The sequence below is a fragment of the Venturia canescens genome, chromosome 9 (assembly GCF_019457755.1).
Source record: "Venturia canescens isolate UGA chromosome 9, ASM1945775v1, whole genome shotgun sequence".
NCBI classification, from domain to species: Eukaryota; Metazoa; Arthropoda; class Insecta; order Hymenoptera; family Ichneumonidae; genus Venturia; species Venturia canescens.
Genome location: NC_057429.1, coordinates 12,814,846 through 12,828,544, shown reverse-complemented (window position 1 = coordinate 12,828,544; position 13,699 = coordinate 12,814,846). Strand labels below are relative to the sequence as shown.

The 13,699-nt window shown below is 42.4% G+C and overlaps 2 protein-coding genes across 7 annotated transcripts in view; one reads left to right on the top strand and one right to left on the bottom strand.

Moving 5' to 3' along the window:
* Window positions 1–13,699, bottom strand: part of LOC122416375 (peroxisomal leader peptide-processing protease) — a 56,939-nt gene that overhangs the window by 34,648 nt on the left and 8,592 nt on the right. The window lies entirely within an intron of this gene.
* The window catches only part of ITP (ion transport peptide), a 32,492-nt gene that overhangs the window by 17,857 nt on the left and 936 nt on the right, over window positions 1–13,699 (top strand). For 3 of the 4 annotated variants that reach the window (XM_043429277.1, XM_043429278.1, XM_043429275.1), the window contains exons 2-3: window positions 10,052–10,575; window positions 12,866–12,986. In XM_043429277.1, coding sequence (XP_043285212.1) covers window positions 10,052–10,575; window positions 12,866–12,986 — 645 coding nt within the window. The remainder of the gene's footprint in view (window positions 1–10,051; window positions 10,576–12,865; window positions 12,987–13,699) is intronic. The other variant, XM_043429276.1, reaches the window with a different exon arrangement.

The window sequence follows — 13,699 nt, the reverse complement described above, 5'->3', positions numbered from 1 at the left end:
AAGAGTCAAACGACGCCGGCGAAACATTCTCAAAGCGTATAAACTCGCTCCGCAACCCGGGGCGACATTCAACGGAAGTGAAAACGTATTTGAGCGCCGAGCGTTTATCTCGTTCAGACCCCTGGACAATTTATATCCCTACATATGGAAATAAAATACCTTAGAAAAAAAAAGAAACGCGCTATTTAGTGTATTGACCTCGAGCCAGCAGATTTACGCGATGTATACGCGGATACGAGAAAAAAAAAAAAAAATAATAAATCGTTCAGACTCGCATGCCGCTCGACGTTCCGCTCCCTTTTTTTTCTCGCGTTTCTCAGCTCATTCGTTACCAATATAGTTTTACTATGTCGTCATCATCATTCTTCAACGCGACCACTGTCAACAAACTCGAACTTTCGACCTCGTCCCGCTCGAATTCCATCGCGCGTCATATGTTCCTCGATCGAATAGAGCGTTAGGAAATTCGTTATCCGCAACATTGGATTACTCGTTTCTCGAGATTTTGCCCCAAACAAAATATTCGAATCTTCACGCCTTTCGTGTTATGCTTAAAACGATGAGAAACACCAAAAACATCAACGATTTGATTCGTCAATGCTTTTTTTTTCGAATAATCTTAACTTTTTATCGCCCGTTATTACGTGCCGGAAAAAAGAATATTCGATCGAGGAAAATAAAGCGATGATCGTCTCGGCATTGGGGCAAAAGTCATTTAGCTCTTCAAGACGCCTTCGGTGCACATTATTTCCCGATATGTCAGCCAGGGTAAGAGACATCGTCGTCATAATCAATGAAAAAAGGCTCCAGCGATTTAAATAAGCGAGTCGTAGCCCCTTAACATCGCGAATTCAATCACCTGAGCGTCACTATCGACGAAATAAGTATAATAACGAATGACTCGACGAGTTTGTCAGGATGATTGAAAAGCGCGTATTCGGCATAGCAGAGGCGCGCACGTACGATTGAAACGATCCGAAAGTGCGTCTATAATCGCGTTAATGACTCGGCAATAAGACTTCCGAATGGTTCGTCGGAGCCGCTGTAGATTATTTCAAAATGGATCAACCATACGAATGGTGGCGTGAAAGAGATGTAGTCTATCTCGTTTTACAGGAGCGGCAATGGGCGCGAGGGAATCGCGTGCGCTATGAGGTAGTCGAGTCAAGTGGCGCGAAGCTCACTTCCCCTCTCTTTTTCTCGTCTTCGTAATTTCAATGTGTTACTTTAAGCTTACGCCTGTTGTGGTGGTGGTGGTGGTGGTGTTGTACGTGTAAAGCGATGAGAAGGTATGAAGTTGAAACGAACTAAAAGGCCGGTGCGGCGGTTGGTCGGAGAGTGAGAGAGGGAAATAGAAGAGCGAGCGTAGAGCCTCGGCGAGAGAGTCGCGAAAGACGGGGAAAGGCTACACGGTTTGCTCGTAATGTAATGCGAGCAGCTCGTGTGCGGACGCCAAGCTGTCTGCAGCCTGCCGGAACCCTAGTCCCCACTCGTCTTACCACCGCGCGGTTTGTCTCGTTGTTGTACGGGAGTGGGGTAAGAAGGACGCGAGCGAAGGTAGGGGCGAGAGGGAACGATATGCACGCTCGAGTCTCGAGAGGAGGCTCGAGCTCCGTGGCATGAGCCACGACACAGTACGACGAACGAGCCGCGGAGCCAAGAGAAGCTTATCGAACTGGCCTGCTCTGTGTGCGTGTGTTCCTCTCACTGTCAGCCTCCGTTGGACTCTCCGATGTTCTCCCTCGCCCCGGTTGCTCTGCTCCGCGCGTATATTCTACCTGCAACTAAATCCTTTTTTCTTTAGTTTCAATGGATGAGTTGAAAGTGCTTCGATTTCGCGGGAGCGCGTTAGCGCCGTTAGGGCCTGCTCCCGATCATGCCAGTATTTCTACGAGACTGGATGAAGACTGGAGTCCTCTATTGCTGATAAAACACTTCCACATGCTCCACATTTAATCTACGCAACGAGAGATTCGAAAATAGAGTGCTGAGCTTATTTCCGGACGAATATGTCGATCGAATCTCGGAGCGATTCGACGATAACCTCGATGTCGATGTCTTTCGCACTCTCGCTGAGCTCTCACGACGTACCAAAACAACTATTAAGTCCTATATACGTACATCTGTCGAGGCTCTGAAGAACAGAGGAGATCTCTGTCCCAGCAAGATATTAAACTCGACTCGTGGAACGTTGCAAGACGCGCGAGTACGAAAAGTACACGAAGCTACAGAGAGGAGAGGAGAGGTTTCGTGGAGAGGTTCGAGCATCTCGATACGTCGTTTTCTCCCTCCTCTTTCACTATTTTTCTCTCCATCTCTCTAGTAATTCATATAAATTTATCTCTTTCTGGGACATCCGAAGGGCATTTTTCCAATGTGAATATAAATTCAGTCCGCGATCGTGTCCCGGGCATTTGGATCGTCGAGAGACGGGCGCGGGGATAAAAACAGTGGAGGCTCTATGTTCGTTTGGGATTGTGTGTCGAATATATAACACCCGAGAGCACGAGATTTAAGCTCGGAGGGCAAGGGAGTAACGCTCGTGTTGAAACTCGAGCTGAGAAATCTTCGTTTCTTTTTATTCGTTTTTTAAGATTTTTGTTTGCATGTGCACACTCTTGACGAGTGTTTCTCCTTGGTTATTGTGTTAAGCCGCACTCGAAGAGACTCTGCGAGGCCTGCTCTCGTGTATGGCATGTGCGAGGGAGCCTCGGGAAGCGACACGACCTCGTCAACGTTGGCTTTCAGTCTCTCGGGTGTTGCAATCCAACGGGCTCTCGATGCAGCGCGCTGCAGCGAGAAACATACGCCGGTATAGACAACTAGAAAGAGCGAGTGAGAGAGAGAGAGAGAGCGGCAGATCGCGGTGGGTTCGTTGACACCGCGAGAACGTCCGCGAACGCTCGAGCATCGATGCCCATGCGATACATGTTTATGTGTACATTTTATGTACGTATCAACGTATACACGTACATTAAGAAATCATTTTTATCGTAGCACTCACTTTTCAAATGTTTCAAATATATCTCACGACCTTTTCTCGGCCAATGCTCGAGGCGACGGTCGCTCGAGGGACGACCACTGCACACGCATTATTTTTATTTTCTTCCCTTTGTTTTTATCATTCTCGTACTAAATATCTTTCTCATCGGGAACGAAAAAACGTTGCTGCAAGGACAACAGCTAGATTCCAATAACCTTGACGAAGTTTCAGCACCTTTCCTTAAACGCGTTGACGATGAATGAGACATTTTTTGTCTCCGCAACACCAACAATTTTCGTGTTCATTCGATGACACAAAAATAACGTTTCTCTCTGACCGGCGTTTATGCGAGCTCCGAATAGTTTTTTTTCTCCCGTAATAGACTCGGCATATCAGAATATGTGAAAACAACGAAATAGCACACAGGATCGACCAATCGATAATCGAGGCCGTCAAAGATTTCGCAGAGTAAATCTCGAGCGCTCCTCGTGGCTATGCCGTGGACGCGATCGAGCGTTGCCACGGGGGGAATTAGCCTCGGTTTTTTCGAAAAGACTTTCGAGAGGAAAAAATAAAGAAATGAAAGAGAAAAAGGGCGTCGAGGAGAGTGGTCGGGTCGCCAAGAAAATAGCCTGTGCGACGTGTGTGTGGAGTTCGTATGCTCCTGGCACGCACCTGTTGAACTTTCTTTCAAAGACGCACGCACACGCACTCGAGCGCCGGTGCGCGGCGCTTTCGTGTCCGCATATATATATATATATAAACACATGTCCGATGAGCCTACTGTTTTCATCATTGTTTTCCCATTCTGCGTGAACGCGCGACCGGACAAAAAATCTCTTTGAAAATCAACGATTTCACAATTGCTGTTTCTGCTTTATTTTGACGGAAAATTTTTTTTTCATCTTTAGCTCCTGTCACGGCTGTTGCTACACCGAAAATTCCGGCAATTAGGGACTCTCATTGAAGCGAAAAAAATACTTGGAAGACACGCCCTCGTACGGAGGAAGCAAAAAAGTTTTGTGTACAGGAATGACTCGAATAGAGAAGTTTTCAAATATTTTCTCGTCTTCCCCCCGGCATTGGTGCTCGCAAGGTCGTTCGCTACACCGGATCACCACTGTTCCCGCGTTCCGTCGTGATGTATGACAAATCGTTAAAAAACACTCGCCCACGATTTGTTGATCGCAGAAGCATCCTTCGACGCGAAATTCATTTTACCATGAAGCTGCGCTTTTTTAGAGACGAAAAATTCATGACCTCGATACGATTTAGCAGAAATGAAAAACAGTTGAATTCGACTAAATAGAACTTAATTCGACGAACAACATTTTTTTCCGCAGCTCGTGTTTCCTCGTGCGCATTCGATCCGCAATAATTAAGGCAAAATGTATTTTTAAAACTAACAAGTCTGCAAAATATTGTATATTCGATGAGATATCTCTTGTGCGAGACTCACGATTGGAATCGTTTAGCATTTAACAACTTCAAGTCCGCATAGGTTAAATAGGATTGTTCTTATATATAATTATCCTCCCCATTGACGTCATTGACTCCTCTATTTTTTTTTTTTTTTTCTCCATTCATCCTCTCAATATTCTCCAGTCTCGCGAGACACAAAAAACGGATGCAAGCGTAAAAATAGAGTGCTCACGTACGCGATGTTTTCAAAACTTTGCTGTAACACCGGAGCTCTGACACGAGACGCTGGTTTTGCATTCCAAGTAATATTATTTATTTATTTTTTCGTTATCCTTCCGATGAAAATCAGTGAGCGAATGATTTTCTTTCATTAAATGTTTTTTTCCATTTCTTATATGAGCCTCGAAAATGTTTTTATTAAAAAGCGAAGCGAATAAAATACGGTCCGGGACACAAATGTAATAACATTCAATGCGAATTTGCTCGCATCCTTTAACCCGAACGAATCAATTCAACTGAATCAAGTTAAAGTGAAACGGAAGGATAATATTGAAATAAATCGATGGGCAAGGATTACAAAAAATGAGGATTATCGCGCGCGTGTGCGTGATCGGTTTCGTGGAGGAGCTCGTGGGTGCGTGCATATATTTGAGTGGAGCGTCAAAGATGTAACCGACGCAAGAAGAAAATCAAAATCGTTGAGAGAAAAAAAAAGCATGTAGAGGCAGCGGCGGTCGCGGCGAGTACAAGAGGCGAATTTGAGCGGTATGAAGAAAAGGGGCGGGCGGGGAGAGGCGAAGCACAGCGCGGCGCGAGTTCTCGCGCACACACACGCGCGCGCGCGCATGCAGCCGCACACGAATCCGCATGCGGCCTCGTTGGAGCCTGATTTACGACTGTCATCTTTTTTATTTCATTTCCTTTTATTCGTTTTTTTACGCATGCGAACATACGCGCGTGAGTGAATGTGAGAGAAGGAGAGGGGGGAGAGAGAGAGAAATAAAAAGATAGAGATTAACAATGAGGAGAAGAAGCTCAAAAGATCGAAAATAAGAGAGAAAATAATTTGAAAAAATAAAATGAAAAATAATAATAAAAAAAAATCAGAGAAAGAGATAGGAAACGAAGTTGGAGAAAAAGACTATCGTACCGCCTATACGATATATCGCGTATCAAATGGCATACGTATTGTACATAAGTGTGTGAGAATGAAGGAGAGGAAGGAGAACGGCGACCAGGGGCCTAATTAAAGGGCCACACAACCCCCAGGGCCTCTGCGGGCGCTTCGGTTGGACTGATCAGAGCGAGAGCGCGAAACTCAACGCACTAAGTATATACGTGTATATATCGGGGCGGCTCGGGGCTTGAGAAAAAGAGAAGGGAAGAGAGAGAGAGAGAGAGAGAGAGAGAGAAAAAAGTATAAGAGGAAGGAAAGCTCGTCCAGCAACTCCTTCTCACGATTGAGTCATCCGGCAAAGCGCACGGCCCGGACCACCTGGCGAGGAAGAACCGGGCGATCTATCTAACGATACCACGCATCATCCTTTGCCGCGCCCCGGCTGTACGTGTATCTTTCCTTTTTTCCCTCTCATTCTTTTTTCTCCTTTGCTCGTTTGCTCCTCTATACCTTCTCTCGTTCACGGGCTCCCTTCCATCACGCGATAACGAGAGCACCATAAGATTGCTTTACGCGCAAAAGCCAACGGATATTTTCTCTCTCCTCTACATTTCTGCCCTTTTTTTCTCTCTCATTATGGTCGATTCGATCGATCCAATTTTCCATTACTTTTGCACGTTAATGTTAAATAAAATGAAAAAAATAATAATAATAATAATAATAATAATAATAACATAGGAAAAGGGACGTTTGCCTGTTGTCAAAAAGTTCAGAATCGCGCTTACCGACCAATCGTCGTACACACGAAACAATCGTCAACTATTTGGTGGCTCAATGCACTGAAAACCGAATTCAGAAGGCCAGCGCACTGAGAACATTGTAGCAAGCAAAACGCGATTGTGAATTCAAATAAAAGCAATGAGACATAAAAATTTTTTAAAAATCAAATTTAAGTGAAAAAATAAAAATATAAATTGGTAAAAAGTGAAAAATATAGTAAAGTTTCGAGTTAAAGTTAAAGTTGTTATCGACAATAAGAGGCAATAAAGTTCCCTTATAAAATACACACGAGAACTGTATTCAAAAAACGAGTAAACATGCTCGCGCCTACGTAAGCACGTGTTTCGGTAGAGCCCTGTTTTTTCATACAAATATATTTATGAATATTGACAAAACATGTGCGTGCGATCGCACGCACTTTCGAACGATCGGAAGCGTGTGGTGGCTTTGTTTTTTCTACTTTTTTACTAAAGAAGCTTTACAGATTGCACACCTGTGCGTTGTTCCACCATGAGCCAAAGAGAGGACGCGGAGTCTTTTGAGGGGCCGATCCCCGTTGACTTTTTCTTAGTTTATTTCTTGCCTGCGCTGCTCATCCCCACTTTTCCTTCTACTTCGCCGCGGCTATTTTTCTCCGTTTTTCACAAAATATTTTTATCATTTTTGCTCAGTTACTCCGATCTCAAAGGAAAATATTGGGAAAATGATGAAAATTTTTATTGCGAGTGGCGATTTTGGTACGTTACGATGGAGCCGCGTAAGCAAATATAGATTTTTGTTAAAGAGGAAAATATTCGTTTGAAAAAGTCAGACCCGAGTCATAAAAATTAAGCGGGGAATAACTCACGAGCGTAAGGAACGATGGGAATAAAACGAGCCACGAAGAGTGGCCGAAATCTTAACCATCACCGCTCTCGGGGCAAATTATCGGCGTCGAGCCGATTCTACACATTGGTGTGTATCCTTATGGCGAACAAGCCAAATTTTTTTATCTCTCTCGAGTCTTTGACTCGGTTTTCTTAAAGAAACCGAGCCGACTAGCCCGGGGGGCCTTTCGACATCGGTGGGGCCCCTCTGACGTCTTCGAACGACGAAATCACGTACACATATATTTATGCGATAACCGCATATATATGTTGACATAAAATAAAGCAGATTCAAACGTTCTGGACCGAGTTCAAGAACGGCAAGAGAGAGAGGGAATCCTTGTACTTTGGGACGCTCCTCCCTCCTCTCTCACAACCGTTTCTCCATTTTTTTCATTAATTTTCGACACAGAAAGTCTTTCACGGAATTCCAAGGTCTCCTAAGTCGAATCTTCGTTTTTTAAATTTATCTCACAGTTTCTCTGTCTAATCGTAAAAATAGTGAAAGAAAAGAATAATAAAAAATTCATAACTCTTGAAAATATTATTCGAAACGTTCGACGTTTCGAGAAACAATTGTTCCAGAAAAAATGTGAAGCGCGATTCGACGATTCGTTCGCGTCGAAAAATGCTTGTCATCACAATTGTTTACCTGAAAAATGTAGCGTGCCGTGTCGGGCATACGCACCATGCTAATCGCACATGCTTCGAGTCACAACTCAGTGTCAAAGGATGATGAAATAAGAAAAGAAAAGAAAAATGTTGCGGGGGTCGAGAAAGAGGCACGAGTAGCGGATAATATAGCGGCGTTGCAAAAAATTTTGAGAACTGTGTGCACAAGGATATCTAAAAATAAAATCCCACCCAGGAGCAACGATAATGTATGCGGCCCGAAAAATAAAAGTTGGAAGAAGTGGAATGGACGGAAGAGAGAGAGAGCGAGAGAGAAAGAGAGAGAGAGAGAGGCCGGGAAAGGGATGGGGGGTAGAAAAAGAAGAAAAGGAGAGAAAGATTTGAGATTACGGCCAAGTGCAATGGGAGCAAAGCACACGAGGAGAGATGCGTACGTTAGTCCCTTGCGGACAGTGTTTGGATTATTGTATTTCTTACGAGCAGGCTGTTCTCGTACGGAAGCGAAGTGAGTGAGACAGAATCATGAGAAAGAGAAAAGCAAAGGAAAAACGAATGAAAGATGAGATAAAAAGAACGAGTGCGGAGGATGAGGCTGCTCGGATGGTCAGTGGTTAATGAAGTTGTCGGTTGAGGACGTTTACAGCTGTGGGGGACCTACCTGCGTGTGGTCCATTCACCATCCCAGAACAGCTAAAACGAGTAACAGGTTGCACACGTATATAACCACGCACTCGCGCGCGCGCGCGCGCGCACACACACGCACACTTTCAAGCAAAATACAATATCCCCTCTATTCATCCCACTTCTCCCTCTTTTCGTTTCTTTTTATCCCGTGTACTCTCCGCGCTTTCTCTCCGTCTCGCTCATTCTTCCTCGTTGAGAATCGCTGAAAAAAGTCTGGTTAGAAGCTTCGCATCTTCTGGTCTTTTGCAGTCTTTGCTCGTCCACATTTTTTTTAGTTTTCATTTTGTTTTTCTACCTTCCATCCTCCACTGCGGCTGCGGAGCCGAACTTGTAATTGAGAGCATGGACGGAACACAGTGCCTCAAGTAGCCGCCTCACACTCTTTTTCTGGGAAGCAATAATTGCTCGGGCGTTTACCATTTTTCGGCTAAATTGTGGCTCTTTAATAACTAGAGATGATGACACATTTGATGGTTTTTTCATACATTGTTACGACCACTATTCGCTGGGAAAAAATTGCTCCAGGTGGACTGAAAAATAGCGGAGGAAAAGCTCATTATTTGTTCATCAATCCCGAGAGGAGAATTTTTATCCCAGATATTCAAAGTTTTTAAGCGAACAAGGATACGAATAAATATCAAAAGTAACGGTCCCTCTGCACGAGTTTTCTCGTCTCAGAAAATACGACGAAATAAGTTGCCTGCTCCTGAGAAAGAAAATCTCCAACTCGACACAGGTCAATTCCGGCTTAACGCTCAAGTGAAGAACTTTGAAATATTGTTGTCTACAAAACTCTTTCGGTTGCCGGACGAGAGGGAGTCATCCCAAAACTTGAGTTTCACGGTATCACTCGAATCTCATATTATTTCCATGATAAATTCGTCGAATCAATTAATCTTCGTAATCGCATTATGTTGTCAATAAAAACATAATCCGTTTTTCACTCGTACCATGTCGAACTTAAACCGGTTCGGTAAGGATCGACTCAAGACCGAAATCAATGCAATAAAACGGGGACCCCTGTGCCTTCGGTTTAACATCAGGCATTGTTACTTCTGCCCAGGACTCTTATCGCTATAAATTTATAAAAGCGTGTTCAAATAAAAATCCCGAAGTATTATGAAATTATGAGAACTGCGATTCGAGTGTGCCGGCGAGCTCAAGAGCAAATACATTGACAGCCTCTGTCGTTCGTTGGCTTGAGCCTCGTCGCGTTCTATACTTTCTCTTAATGAAGCGTTTCGCGGTGGTGGGGATTGTTTTTTGAGGTTTTAGCCAATTGCTGAGCGGCCAGAAGGGGTTCGGCTGTCCGTATGACTGTAGGCGAATCATTTCCGATTGGAGTCGAATCGTGACTTGTTGTTTTTGAAAAATTCGTGTGAAAACATCATCGCGAAGAGAGATTTAAAATTAAGTTTAAAGAGCTCGCGTTTCTCATTCATTCTTTCATAAAATTTCGTTGAAATATTTTTATTTTGAAATAAATAAAACTCCAAAATATTATTAGAGTTTAAAAGCTCACAGGAAAATGTGAAATTCATTAAATAACGTTTCAATTTATTGCAGATGATGTATCGTCCGCAGAGCTCGTCGCTTCTAACGTCGAACAGCAGCAGCAGCAGCAGGAACGACAGCAGCAGTAGTAGCACGAGCAGCAGCAATAAAAGAAGCAACAATTGCAGCAAAAGCAGACTAAACAGCTCGTCGAGTGTTTGTACATCGTCTCTGGCGATAATATCGAGGCGATGCGTGTCGAGCCGTACAAAAATTTCGACATCGGGAAACACGCATTCGTCTATTTATCCGAGATGTACGACAACGACGACGATGACAGGGGCAACTTCCGTTTCGTCCTCGTCGTGTCCCGTTTTACTCTCGGTACTGGCGTGGTCAGTCGCGCTTTTACTAATATCTTCGTGTCTCGGTATCGCCGATGCTGGGGTTCTCATGGGACATCCATTGGGAAAAAGATCCTTCATGCAATTACAGTGTAAAGGAATATACGACGGAAGCATCTTTGCGCGCCTCGATCGCATTTGTGAGGATTGCTACTATTTGTTCCGTGAGCCAACTTTACACACTCTGTGCGGGTAAAGCATTCATTTATATCCATTTTATTTCACTACTATTCGATTAGTCACGTCCCTTCAATCGTTTTAAGATTATAAATCCATCGCTACATCGTTTAAGGGGTCTACCTTAATTAGGCAGCCAAAAAAAATAATATTTTCACGAATTTTTGTTGACTAGTATGGAAAATGGAGGAGAAAAAAAACTTCGAAAAGAGCACGTTTTTTTTCATCGTTTTTTGCCAAAAAAAAAAAAGAGAGAGAAAAAAAACAAATAACTCCGCTCAGAATTTCAAAATTCGTGTGGTCCGAAGTTTGGCTATAGTCATGAAGAGCACGTGATAAAATTTTGGTAAGAATCGGTCGAATAGTTTCGGAGATTCGATCAACGAGCCGTCGAAAAACGTTATTTTGAGGAATACGCGTTTAAACTGAGGGGCAGGTACGCGCGGTACCGCGCGCTCGGGCAGCCAATCAAGCGTGGCTCAAAAGTACACGCAGACTGTTCAGATCTTTTTTTAGCATGACACTTTTATATGTATACTTTCGAAAAATGAAATATACAACAAAAAAATCGATTTTTTGGAAATTCTAATTAGGGTAGACCCCTTAATGCTCGGAGGATCGTTATTACACCGACTCGTTATAACCACACATCTCAGGTCCCGATTTAAATAACTCGTGCACAATATATCATGAAGTTAAAATAACCCAATACAAAATACATCCGTATACAAATGTCCCAAATGATTTATACTAAACGTGTACAAGAACGCAACCGCATCTGTAGATAGTTAACGCAAGATTGGGAATTACGAGGTATATTTCTGTGTATACATTTTTACGGATCCGAAAAAATGTCAGTTGATGGGTCGTCACGATAATGAGAGCACTACCCACAAACGTTACTGCTCAAGACTTTTGGAAGATATGTGCAAAACATTAGGCAATTTATGGAAGCAGTGTATTCCTTTGCATGAAATATTGGTTTTTTTCAATCGAAAATTAATATTTTAAGGTACAACCTCACCAATGTTCATGCTCAAGTACACGCTGCGATTTCTATCGCATGAAAACATCATCATGCGTTTGCGTGGGATATTTATCGACCGGTTATTTTCGTGGGGATTATTTTTATAAGGGATATTAATCACCAGGTTATTTTTGTTCAGGTTTCAGTGTAAATAATCGATAATTATTTAATGATTTTTCGAAACTCAAAAAATTCAATAAAAATCATGACGAATGTTGATAAAAATATTGAAATGAAACACTTCAGCATGATAAATTTGACGCGATAAACAGGAAATTAAGTTTCACCGAATAATCACTGATAAAGCGAGTTATAATCAAGCTCTCCGAGTAGCATTATAATCGCTGCCTATAATATTCTGCCTATGCAGGAGAAAACCGTATAAAATACACCAACAGAGAACCCCGCGTAACCGTGTATAATCGATACTATTGCTCAACATCCATGATACGTATTTCGATATTCCGGACACAAGTATCTTGTAACAAACTCGTTAATCCAGCGTAAATATGAAGGGAGCAGAGCTGTTTAAGTTTTTCATTTAATGTGAGCAGGCTTGAGATTGTTCCCAACGATTTTTGTAACCGTGCTAAAGCCTCAAGTCAAGTCTGCCATTAAAAATTTTCGAAATTAACGCACGAATATGCACCGATATATCGAAATTTCTTAAAAATTGTATTTTTCGTTTAAATAAACGCGGTAGCGCCTCGAGGCCAATTATTAAAAGAAAATCAATTCGCAGTGCCTGCGAAAGGAATGATGCGAATAAAAATCATACATTTTTATGTGTAATAAAGCTCGAAGCGCGTAAAACTATCGGACTACGTTGTTCACACACCTGCACGCACCGCTTACGACCGCGCACGCTTGCACGCACGCACACACACGGAAACGTATAAATCGTGTATAAATACGTTGGCACGCGCAAATCGAGGCAGATTGAGATTTCTCTTCTATTTATAGCGACACAGGAACGAATGCAGGTGTACATCCGTTATTACCTGGCCTCAACAGTTGTATCCGTGAGCTGACTCACGTCGACGCGAAACCCGACCACCGCATAGTTTCCTAAATATTTTCACCCATTCGTTTATATCCTATTTTTAGTCCGACCGACTAAATCATTATCAAAACATATGATGCATCATTTTTTTTTTCAAGCTTACAAATCATTGGTCAAAGGGATAGAAAATTAATAATATTTAGTTTTTATGTAAAACGATATTGTGACGAGAGTTGAAAAGAAAATACGAAGTTTTGGTTGTTGAACATTTGCAGAAAGAACTGCTTCACGTCGGACTACTTCAAAGGGTGCCTGGACGTGCTCCTGCTGCAGGACGAGGTGGAACAGATACAAACGTGGATTAAACAACTCCACGGAGCTGATCCTGGGGTTTAGGTAGTTTTTTGTTTTGTTTTCCTTTTTATTTTATCATTTCCTCTTTACCTTAATTCATTATTTTTATTTATTTACAATTAAAACCAGTTCCCTCAAATTTCCTGGTACGTCATTCCGCGCAATCCTTGCAATTGTTTCTTTCTCCTACTTCTTCTTTCATTTCTCATTTTTTTTTTTTTTTAATTTTCTATTGAGTTATGGAACTTTAAAGATTCGCCATCGCGTCAGTAGAGCCAAGTTTTAGGTAATTGAGTTACGGAATTGTCCTTGTTGAGTACATTATCATTCCGTGTTATTCGCTGGGGGTATTTTTCCCTGTTTTTCTCCCACTTTTTTTATTTTACAATTGAGAGAAACGAGTACGACGAAGAAAAAAGATGTTTTGTCGTAAAATTTTTGAGGTTTTACACCAATACACTTTTTTCAGTGTAATTTTATGGTGATATTTTGATCTCGTCACGAGCATGGGCGCCGCAATTTATGGAGCAACGAGCGAATGCGAGACGAGTGAATTTATTTTTAATTTTTTTTCTTAATTTTTTTTTTTCAATTTCAGGAGGCAGAAACATTGATTGATCGGCGAATGTTTTTTAAACCGTTGCATTTTTGAAACACTATTTTTAATAAATACAGCGAGCGAATAATCCGATCTCGTATACGTCGGTTCTAAAGCAAAGAGTGCAAGCATTGAAACGTTGTTAAAACCAACGAAT